At 37.9% G+C, this 12,081-nt stretch overlaps 1 protein-coding gene across 1 annotated transcript; it reads left to right on the top strand.

Annotated features, from left to right (window-relative positions):
• The first annotated feature begins 2,105 nt into the window (after positions 1–2,105).
• VNN3 (vanin 3) lies at positions 2,106–10,245 on the top strand. Its single transcript, XM_023230700.1, is given in 8 exon segments — positions 2,106–2,188; positions 4,103–4,120; positions 4,122–4,166; positions 4,168–4,288; positions 6,006–6,297; positions 8,062–8,453; positions 9,128–9,301; positions 9,980–10,245. Coding segments are annotated over 8 exon segments (1,254 nt in total). The 3' UTR covers positions 10,109–10,245.
• Positions 10,246–12,081: the final 1,836 nt, after the last annotated feature.

Here is a 12,081-nt window from a genome sequence, read left to right as displayed (position 1 = left end):
GGAAGCATTTAACTTTTGTTTTTACATATTGTCATAAACCCACATATGGATTTGATTTTAATATTCTACTAAAATACACTAGAAAAGTAAGATTCCTTTTATAATCTAGTGGTTACTATTAAGAGAAGGGATATGGAAGTTAAGCCATACTTTGTATTTAATTTTGAGAAGAGCATACATATTCCCTATGTTCGGCACTGGGACATCAAAGATGGTAATTTTAAAGCTGTAATGAATGTGCATTTGTATATATAGCCCAAATCGTATAATCATAAAAGTTTTATGTTCTCTTTTCTTTTCTTTTCTTTTTTTTTTCTTTTCTTTTCTTTTTAAGACAGAATCTCGCTCTGTCACCCAGGCTAGAGTACAATGGCGGGAGTTCAGCTCACTGCAAGCTCCGCCTCCTGGGTTCAGGAGATTCTCCTGCCTCAGCCTCCCAAGTAGCTGGAATTACAGGCACCCACCAACCTGCCTAGCTAATTTTTGTATTTTTAGTAGAGATGGGGTTTTGTCATGTTGGCCAGGCTGGTCTCGATCTTCTGACCTCAGGTGATCCACCCACCTTGGCTTCCCAATGTGCTGGGATGACAGGCATGAGCCACTACGCCTGGCTTTTTTTTTTCTTTTCATGAAGTATGGGACATTTAAGATTTGCCAAGTTTTGCTTGAAGAAGATAGATGTTGTGCAGTGGTTTTGCAGCATGTATTTTGGCTCTTGGGCAATGATGTTTCACTTGCAGAAGTTTAGATGTTGATTGAAAATCAACAGCTGACCTTAAACCAACTGGTTTGAGTAAGATACAAGCAAGGAGCTCCTTTCACAGAAAGGGACAGTTCTGATCCAAGCTTGGAGCTGTCAGCTGTACCTCAGTTTGTTAAAAACAAAAACAAAAAACAAAAGCACCAAGTGCCAAGGAAATTAAAGAGCACTTAGTGCTCTACTGCAAAATTGCCTGCATCACATTTTAGCCCATCTCCGCAGTGGCTTCTCACATACATTTTATTTTATCAGACAACCCAAGCATAGTTTCATTTGGCCTTAATACTTCTTTGATAACTATCTTTCATCCCATTTTAAAATTTCATTTTAGTTCTTGAGTCCCTTGTAGTTCTGGAGATAATAAACAAAGCTCTTATTTTCTCCTATTTTCTTTCATTAGGCTTTTTTCCTGAAATGTTCTCTTACAACTTCCTGGTTACAGCCCCGTGTATTACAAAGTCACAGGCTCAGCAGCCGCCGTCTCTCAGGGCTCACTACCTAGCCTTCTTTCATTCATTCAGGAAGCATTGATCACCTACTATATCCCAAGCACTAAGTACTGAGACAGTGGTCAATGCATTCTCTTTGCTCCCTTTGTGTCAAAAAAAACCATATATATATAGTAGGTATACACACAATTGTTACAGTAAATGTGTTTAACTGGGTTTGAACAAAGTGAAAGAGTTGTAATATCTAGAACCTGTGTCCCAAATACAAGTAAGTTGGTTCATCCACAGACACCTGCCTTCTTCATAGGAAGAGTAAAAAGATGAATGAGCCTGTTTCCAAAGAGCTTTGCTATCACTATCATTTACAATGCAATCAATATGGCAAATGGGAATTGTACAGGACTTGAAAAAGGAAGCCCTGCTTCTGGGACCACATTTTACGACCACCTAGCTGAGTGATGTAACCTAAATGCCTGACATTTCCGTTTCTTTATCTGTAAAACAGGGATAATAGACTCCTTGTCTTAATTCTCTTACAGAGTAGACAAGAGTAATGAAGTAATACACATGAAATTTGTGCATTGTAATGCACTCTCTAATGCTAGCTGTTACTATTCCTTTTTTTAGCAGAAGGGACTGAGTCTGAACTTCTTTGTGTTCTTGTCCTTTGAGAAACTTTAGTAATTATTAGTAGATGTAATTTAAGCATAACTTTCTTAAAGAAAATATGCATAATTAATATGATATTTATGAAATAGATTATTTTAGTTGTATTAATTGTTTAAAATAGATTAAGATTATTTCTTTAAATGGCAAAATTGATGGGTTAAGAAATCATTTAACTTGCTAATTTTAAATTTGCATGCACCTGTTTAGAACTACATCTATTGTGCAAAATGAGAAACTTCTTTGATAATTTTACCTATGTAAAATTAAGTGAAAAGTCATGCTTCATGGTACAACATTCAGGCTCAGCTATGTGAGTCAAGCCTCACTCTGGGATTTTTACCTTTCGAAAAATATTCTCTAAACATTGCATGCTCTGTGTTTACAGAAACCATGTCACTGTGACTCAACATCTACTTGCTTATGAGGCCTTTCACAGAACAGGAAGGAATGAATCATTATTTGCTGCAATTCATGAGACTTACACTAAAATGTACTGTATTTGACTGGGCTAATGAAACTGACTTTTCCAGGGGAAAGATACCCATAAATCTGATAATTAGCTATAGATAAATTATTTTAAGTTGGGAAAGTAAGTGACTGATGAAATTTCAACATTATGAGCTCTTACACCTACTTATTCAAATGACAGCCTTTCAGTTTTGTGTTACAAAAAGGAGAAATCCAGTATTTAATATAATGATAATATTGGAAAAGAAAGTCAGTTTTCTCCCTAGTGATATTTATCCCTAAAGAGAATAATAGTCATGCGGTCATCCTTGCGTGTTTAAATATTTAGAATGCTGACATGTCAAAGAGTTCCATGGGCTTTTTTCATGAGTAACTAGTGGGAAATGTTAAATAACCAAATTATTTAGTCAAGAAAAGAAAAATTAAACAAAGGACATGATGAACTTATTAAAGGTCTTAATGAATGTGAATATTAGTAGTATTTCTGTTTTTGTTTTTTAGAAGAAAATAAAACAAAAAGGTCTAAACCAGCAGGCCATTAATGTGTCCTTTTTATTCAAAGGTTAGTTTAACCTCAATTGCAGAAGTGCTGTGAGATCACAGAGAGACATGGAATGGCCTGTAATCACACAATCCATAATAGCAATTTTCATTTACTGAGCACTTAGTTGGTTCCAAGAACCCTACCTGGTATACTATACACATTATTGCATTCAATTTATGCAGTTGGCATTACTATTTGCATTACAAATATGTGAAAAAAGGAAGGCTTATGATCTCATAATTGGTCATTAGGTTGGCTGTAATTAAAACAACTATGTCCTTTAAGCTGTGCTAACAGAATGGACTCTAAGGGTTTAGATGCACCATTTTATTATAATAAAATTTTAGTGACTAGCAAATCCATTTATTTGGCAGAGTGAGCTGGTTGCTAAACCTTTTTTATCTTATTTTCTGCTGAAATCTGCCTCTCTTTAACTTCCTTTCATTGTTTTCGTGCACTCTATGCTATGTTCACACATACGACCCATCTCCTATAAATTAAGCCTTTCAAATATTTGAAGCCAGCTATCACCATGCCACATTCCCTTCTTATATCAAGGATAAATATCTTTAATATGGATGGACTTGGTAAAACAATTTCATGTCTGTACTTATCTCAGGATTTCTCATGTGGATCCACTAAGGCAGAAAGGAAGCTATTATGTTACATTTGACAGATGAGGAAACTGAGCCAGCACAGTGAAGTGCTTTTTATTATTTATTTTAATTTTTAACATTTCCACCACTTAATGCTATATTTGTTTTCTGTAGAGGACAATCTGGGGGGTACAAACTGTTTACTGTCACCTGGCATTTCTGTTTCCAACCACATCTCGTATCAGCAAACTTGTACAAATTATAGCTTGGATTATAGAAAAGGTCCTCTCCATTTGCAGAGTCTGCTAAATTTCAAGCGCTTCATTTATCTTCCTGGGAGCACTTCATAAGAGAATGTGCTGCTTCTTTTCATCCTCCTCTTCCTCTTCCATCTTTTCTTTCCTTCAGTCTTGTACTGTAATCTGGAGTTTGGCATAGTAAATTAGGTTAGTTTTCAGGAAGATAAACACTATATCACATGAGAGTTTTAAAATATTTTCTGTTGCTTCTTGACCTAGAGCTGTTGTGTTATGGGTAATGGGCAAATAAAGTATCACTTTGGTATTTCAGAAATCACTAAAATATAGTAAGTTTGAGGAAATGTCTATTGAATTAGATTTGGCAACACACCAGTAACAAAGACTCAGCTGCCTGGCCAAGGACAACTCTATTTGTGTTGTGGAATACTGGGGACATGAAGCCATACAATGCCAGTGACCCTCAGTGTCCCCCTGATGGCTGTTACCAATACACTGATGTGGTGTTTGATTCTCAGGGAAAACTGGTGGCACGCTACCGTAAGGTGAGAATGACTTGTGTCTTAGCTCAACTTGTTACTTCTTTTGTGTGCTTGTGGTATGTATGTGTGTCTGTTTGTTGAATGCTGCGAAGAGAACTGTTATAGATGCCTCTTATAATTATTACATCATAGTTGAAAAGGAGATTTAATTCAGTTCCATACAGGGGTTCTGGGTTTGCATTTATCATTAAACAGAATATGGTAGAGTATTTAAATGGACATGACAATAACCACACAAAGCTTTTAATGTTCTCTGAAAAAGAAGTAAAATTTCTGTTTCATTTATGATTTAATATCAGGTTCATTTTTTAGCCCAATTTGTTAGCATTTCATACTAAGCTACCATATATTCCATTAAGACTTTTTTGATTGCGATAAAAACAAAACCTCAACTGAAAATGGCTTTAACAATACGGACAATTTCTTGCTTATGCACATGTAAAAATTGTATCATAGAAAGGATAGGTCTCATTTCAGTGCAGTCTGACACTCAGAGGCTCCAAAGTTATCATCCATCCCTCTAGCTCTCCTAGCCCTTTGTTACAGCTTCTTTCTCGGGGCAACTCTGCTTTTAGAAGCCACATTGCTGGAGCAACACGCAGTTCACATCTTTATCAACAAAATCTACAGGAAGGGTGTATTTCTCCCTCCTAGAACCCTGCAAAGGCCTTATCACTCCCTGATTCAATTAGGTGACATGCCTTTCCTGAGCCAACCACCAAAGGATGAAGGATAGACTGCCACATGGGAGAAGAATGGAGGAGCAAGAGGCCTCCAGGGACCACAGAGATGGGAAGTAGCTCTCCCCAGAGCACACTCATGCACACAACAGGCCAAACAGAAACCTGAGCAAAACATATGCTGTACTCCTGAGCCCAGGTTAAGTGGAGTTTTGGAAAAAGAATCAGGCTGAAAAATAAAATAAAATTACTAATGGCTTACTAATTAATAATATGTAACAATTGCATTGTCTAAATTAATTTTCAATGGACTTCACTTCTATAAACCTGGCTGTATCATTGGTACACATGACAAAGTTTATTTTATTAACATGGTAGTGCTGTTGAAATTTAAAGAATACAGTGGAAAACAATCTGAAGAGTGTAAGATTCAAGATTTCAACCTGCGATTTTAAGATAGAAATTTTCACATTTTAAATACCGTTTGTACATGTACACTGGTTGTAAAAAAGATAAAATTTTCTGATTAATGTCACAGTAAGAAAACTTATAGATGGTGGTATAGTGGGCATGATTTTTACAAATGTATGGGTAACAGTTTTATTTTGTTGTTGTTGTTGTTAGAAATGGAATCTCGCTCTGTTGCACAGGCTGGAGTGCAGTGGCGCAATCTCGGCTCACTGCAACCTCTGCCTCCCGGATTCAGGGGCTCCTTCTGCTTCAGCCTCTGTGTAACTGGGATTGCAGGGGCATGCCATCATGCCTGGCTAAATTTTTTTGATATTTGTAGTATAGACAGGGTTTCACCACATTGGCCAGGCTGGTCTCGAACTCCTGACCTCAAGTGATCCACCCACCTCAGCCTCCTAAAGTGCTGGGATTACAGGCGTAAGCCACCACACCTGGCCTATGTGTAACAGTTTTAAACCTGCAAATCAACATACATGGGAGGAAAGATTTAATGGGGAAAGACTTAATTAATCACGTCTATTTGGCAGTTTTCTTATTAATTTTCTTCTTCTTTGCTTTTTAATTAACAGTACAATCTTTTTGCACCTGAAATTCAATTCGATTTCCCCAAGGATTCAGAACTTGTGACTTTTGACACTCCCTTTGGGAAGTTTGGCATTTTTACTTGCTTTAACATTTTTTCTCATGACCCAGCTGTGGTGGTGGTGGATGAGTTTCAAGTTGACAGCATTCTCTACCCCACAGCATGGTACAACACGCTGCCCCTCCTCTCGGCTGTTCCCTTCTATTCAGCATGGGCCAAGGCCATGGGAGTTCATCTACTTGCTGCAAATACCCACAACACCAGCATGCACATGACAGGTAACTCATGTGGGCATGTGCCAAGTGGGAGTGACAGTCTTAAAAAGGCTTCGTTGATTTTCAAGCCACAAACTTTTGTTTAATAACTTTATTACCAATTTTAAGATCACAAAATTAATAACAGCATTTGTTTCTACTTAAGGAAACTTCATTGTCCTTGTGAATAAAGGAGGCAAACATTATTATCTCAATTTTACTTGAAAGGAAATTGGAGCTGGAGGAAGTCACATAAAAAAATCAAAGCCAGTTCTAAGAAACTTCCTAGCCAATGTGCATTAGTAATATCGAAATAAATCTTGTTGTTTAAAGTAAACAGATAACCTACAGAGCAGAAGAAAATATTTGCAAACTATGCATTCCATAGAGATCTAATATCCAGAACCCATAAGGAACTTAAACAAATCAACAAACAAAAAGCAAACTATCCCATTCAAAAATGGACAAAGGACATGAACAGACACTTCTCAAAAGAAGACATACACGTGGCCAGCAAGCATGTAAAAATGCTCAACATCACTAATCATTAGAGAAATGCAAATCAAAACCACAATGAGATACCACCTCACTCCAGTCAGAATCACTATGATTAAAAAAATAAAAGACAAACAAACAGATGCTGGCGAGGTTGTGAAGAAAAGGGAATGCTTGTACAGTGCCGGTGAAAATGTAAATTAGTTCAGCCACAGTGTAAAGCAGTTTGGAGATTTCTCAGAGAACTTAAAACAGAACTGCCATTCAACCCAGCGACCCCATTAATAGGTATATACCTAAAGGAATATAAAACATTCTACCATAAAGACACATGCACTTGTATGTTTATTGCAGCACTTTCTGCAATAGCAATAACATGGAATCAACCTACGTGCTCATCAACAGTGAAGTGGATAAGGAAAATGTGATACATATACACCATGGAATACTACGTAGCCATAAAAAAAGAATGAAATAATGTTCTATGCAACAAGATGGATGCAACTGGAGGTCATTATTCTCAGCGAGTTAACACAGGAATAGAAAATCAAATACCACATGTTCTCACTTAAGAGTTGAAGTTAAACATTGAGTACACATGAACACAAACAGGGAAACAATAGACACCAGGGCTTAGTTGAGGGTGGAGGGTAGGAGGAGGGTGATGATTGAAAAACTTCCTATTGGATATTATGCTCACTACCTGGGTGGCAAAATCATTTGCACACCAAACCCCAGCAACATGCAATTTACCCATGTAACAAACCTTCACACATTTCCCTTCTATACCTAAAATGAAAATTGGAAGAAAAAAAATACAAATAAATAAAAATATTTCAAGCATTAAAAAAAAAAACTTGTTGAAGTGATAAAAATCACTTTTGACTTAATCAGGTTTTTAGAGTTTCTCCTTTATAATATCCATGTTCAAAGTAATGCAGGTTTCCTTCTTAATTGCTTTGTTATTTGTTGAATAACAAATCCCAAACACAAATAAACTAAATCGTCAGTGGAGAGCTAAAATTATTCTTCACATTGGGGGATTTTCTAGTTTGTTGCTAAGTTAGCTTAAAACTATGCCCTCCATGTCAAATGATAATTTCAGTGCAAGTAGTACCTTATGGAGGACACAGAGTCAAATTGGAACTTAGGCCAATGTAACAACAAACTCCTTATCTATCTTAAAAATATGCTTTAATAACTTTGTATTTAATTCCACATGGGAATATTCTATTAGTTGGTAACCATAACAAATCTGAAACCAATGTTTGTGTTTCTTTATGTTGCTTGTAGGGAGTGGAATCTACACCCCAGAAGCAGTCAAGGTGTACCACTATGACATGGAAACAGAGAGTGGTCAGCTGTTGCTATCAGAACTGAAGTCTCAGCCTCGCCGTGAGCCCACCTACCCTGCAGCTGTTGACTGGCATGGGTATGCCAGCAGTGTCAAACCATTTTCCTCTGAGCAGTCAGATTTTCCGGGGATGATTTATTTTGATGAGTTTACCTTCACTGAGCTTAAGAGAAATACAGGAAATTACACAGTTTGCCAGAAAGATCTGTGTTGTCACTTAACTTACAAGATGTCTAAGAAGCGAGCAGATGAGGTCTATGCCCCAGGTGCTTTTGATGGACTGCACACAGTAGAAGGCCAATATTACTTACAGCTAGAAATGCTTAAATATGTTAGAGTGGTCTTATTATTAGTTTTTATTCTAGGTCATCATTGCCTTTCTTTGAAAATTGGGCTGGATTTAGCTAATTTTATAATTAGTAATGTTATCATTGAATTTTGTCCCCAGAACACATTATTTGTTCAGTCTTAGCAAGAACAGAATTAGTTCTTTTAGTTGCAAGGCAAAAACATAAAGCAAATTGATTAGTTATCAGCAGGCCAGGTTCAGGTTTCAAAAGCTGCAACTTCTGTGTGTTCTCTTTTTCCATCAGTTTACTTTAGAGCAGTGTTTTTCGAATTGTCTTCAACTAAATCCAGAGAAAGAAGGATAATTTACATCATAACCCAGTGTAGCCAAGTAGATGTGTGATTGAATAAAAAAAAAAGATATTTAATTGAAGTAGTTTATGAAATAATTTAAAATAGGATTATAAATAGCTATTATTATGTGCAATGACTCTGATTTTTAAAATTCTAGTCTATCCTATTTGACTTCAGTATAAAAAGTGCTAATCCTGACCCACTAAATTGATTTTAGGATTCACTAATAAGTTGTTACCTGCAGTTTGAAAAATACTTCTTATGAGGCAATTTAAATATTCCTTTATAGTTTGAAATTGCATTATTTAGCTGAGAAACTATTTGCAAGGTTTCTGACTCCTTCTCTTTTCTTTTCTTCCATAGATGTGCACATTACTGAAGTGTCAAACCACTGACCTGGAAATGTGTGGAGAAGCTGTGGGGTCAGCTTTTACCAAGTTTGAGGACTTCTCTCTCAGTGGCACATTCGGAATGCATCATGTTTTCCCACAGATCATTCTAAGTGGGAGTCAGCCTGCCCCTGAAAGACATTATGAGGTAGGAGGTGTGCAGGATGATGAATTCCTTCGAGCAGAGCAGATGGGTAGAGCAGCATAAAGAAAATCTTTGAAATAACGAGAATATAGCAATACCGTGGTTCACATTCTACAAGAAACACTTTAAAGACGTGGGAACTATGATATGGAATACAAGTTGTGGTTTTAGATTGCCATTAGGCTGTGATGGAGAATCTGGGGTTCATTTTTGTTAACAAAAATGTGATGTTGATATTCAAGGCAACAGTAAATTCACAGAGAAGCTAAAACAAAAATACTGATTGCTGATAATGGCAAAAATGTTGTCATTTGCATGGTGTAGAAGGTGCAAATTAAATACATTAAATAATGCATCTACAACTTCTTTTCTGGGTATGCTATTTTGAGAAGTTGTTATAATTATACTAATAACTAATATTTTGTATAGTGTTTCATGAGTTTGAAGAACGTATTTTTATACATGATCTTATTTGACCACCTGTGCGACAAATTTGTTTGCTGTACTTTCAAGCAAAGCCCCTCTACTTTCAGACTTGAAACATGAACCTGGGTCTTCCAACACAAATCCTGTGTGATTTTTACCATTCTACACTGCTTTAGGAGTGATCTTGCCAGAGAAGGGATCTAGGTTGTAACCTAAACTCTGCACTGAAGTTAATCCTTCGTTTTCTTTGACCAGATTTCAAGAGATGGACGCTTGAGGCGCCGAAGTGGAGCCCCTTTGCCTGCCTTAGTTATGGCCCTGTATGGAAGAGTGTTTGAGAAGGACCCTCCACGCTTAGGGCAGGGACCTGGGAAGTTCCAGTGATCTCCTTTAGCAGGGCCTTTTTAGGATCAGCCTGGCTAAGGGAAGAAGAAAAAAGAGATCCGTTAGTGTCTGTTTAGAAGAGATGTCATAAACTTACAGAAACAAATAGAATAAACTTAAGCAGATTTGAAAAGCAACAAGTGTATGTGCAAATTTCACATTTTACGTATTTGGTATAGCACAGGTTCATTTGTAGGAGCTGCATTCATCCTTCATGTATGTGAGTTTAAGTATATGTAAGTATATATATGTATAGTGGAGCATATATTTAAATGGGAAGAGGGCCTAGAAAAATCCTTTTGCAGTAACTGCACTAAGGTATGCAAGTGTTGTTTCCATCATAGGATGGTTAATTTTGTGTGTTGATTTGACTGGGTTGTGAGATACCCAGATAGCTGGTTAAACATTGTTTCTGGGTGTGTCTGTGAGGGTGTTTCAAGGAAGAGAACAGCATTTGAATTGGTAAACTGAGTAAAGCAGACAGTCCTCCCCAGTGTGGATAGGGATCATCCAGTCCCTTGAGGGCCTGCAGAGAAAAACAAGAAGGAAGAGGTTTGAATTCCTTTTCTGCCAGACTACCTGAGCTGGATGGAGATCTTCTCCTGCCTTCATGTGCTCCTGGTTCTCAGGCCTTCAGGCCTGGATTGGAATTGACACCATCAACTCTCCAGCTCTCAGGCCTTCGAACAACAGCCGTGGCTTTCCTGCATCTCCAGCTTGCAAATGGCAGATCAGACGGTGGAATTTCTCAGCCTTCGTAACTGTCTGAGCCAATATCTTATCATAAATCTCTTTCTTTCTCTCTCCTGTTGGTTCTGTTTCTCTGGAGAATCCTGACTAATACACTTCATTTGTAAATAACAGGATGAACTTTGAATATGCAGACGGTATTTGATTCTAGCCAATTAAGATACAGGAAGTTAAAGAATAAGGACATCTTTTAAAGTTACTATGAACAACTTTTTAGCTAGTATTGTCCCTTTAGTCATGACTTATTTGACTCTTGCATTCTATTTATATGGAAAACGGATACTTAAAATGGATTTTATTTTTTTTTTTGAGACGGAGTCTCACTCTGTTGCCCAGGCTGGAGTGCATGCAGTGGCACGATCTCGGCTCACTGCAACCTCCACCTCCCTGTGTAGGGAAAAGAAAGAGAGATCAGACTGTTACTGTGTCTGTGTAGAAAAGGAAGACATAAGAAACTCCATTTGATCTGTCCCCTGAACAATTGTTTTGCCTTGAGATGCTGTTAATCTGTAACTTTAGCCCCAACCTTGTGCTCACAGAAACATATGTTATATGAAATCAAGTTTTAAGAGATCTAGGGCTGTACAGGATGTGCCTTGTTAATAATATCTTTACAGGCAGTATGCAGGGCAAAAGTCATCGCCATTCTCCATTCTCGATTAACCAGGGCCACGATGCACTGTGGAAAGCCGCAGGGACCTCTGCCCGGGAAAGCCGGGTATTGTCCAAGGTTTCTCCCCACTGAGATAGCCTGAGATATGGCCTCGTGGGACGGAAAAGACCTGACCGTCCCCCAGCCGGACAGCCATGAAGGCTCTGTGCTGAGGAGGATTAGTAGAAGAGGAAGGCCTCTTGTAGTTGAGATAAGAGGAAGGCCTCTGTCTCCTGCATGCCCCTGGGGATGGAATGTCTCAGTATAAAACCTGATTGTACATTTGTTCTATTCTGAGATAGGAGAAAACCGCCCTGTGGCTGGAGGCGAGACATGCTGGTGGCAAGGCTGCTCTGTTACTCTTTGTTACACTCTGGCCTACGTGCACATCCAGGCATAGTACCTTCCCTTGAACTGATTTGTGATACAGATTCCTTTGCTCATATGTTTTCTTGCTGACCTTCTCCCCACTATCACCCTCTTCTCCTGCCGCATTCCCCTTGCTGAGATAGTGAAAATAGTAATCAATAAATACTGGAGGAACTCAGAGACTGGTACTGGTGCGGGTCCT

This window comes from Piliocolobus tephrosceles, chromosome 5 (genome assembly GCF_002776525.5).
Source record: "Piliocolobus tephrosceles isolate RC106 chromosome 5, ASM277652v3, whole genome shotgun sequence".
Lineage (NCBI taxonomy): Eukaryota > Metazoa > Chordata > Mammalia > Primates > Cercopithecidae > Piliocolobus > Piliocolobus tephrosceles.
The sequence above is the reverse complement of the archived record's forward strand: the minus strand, read 5'-3'. Positions and strand labels throughout refer to the sequence as shown.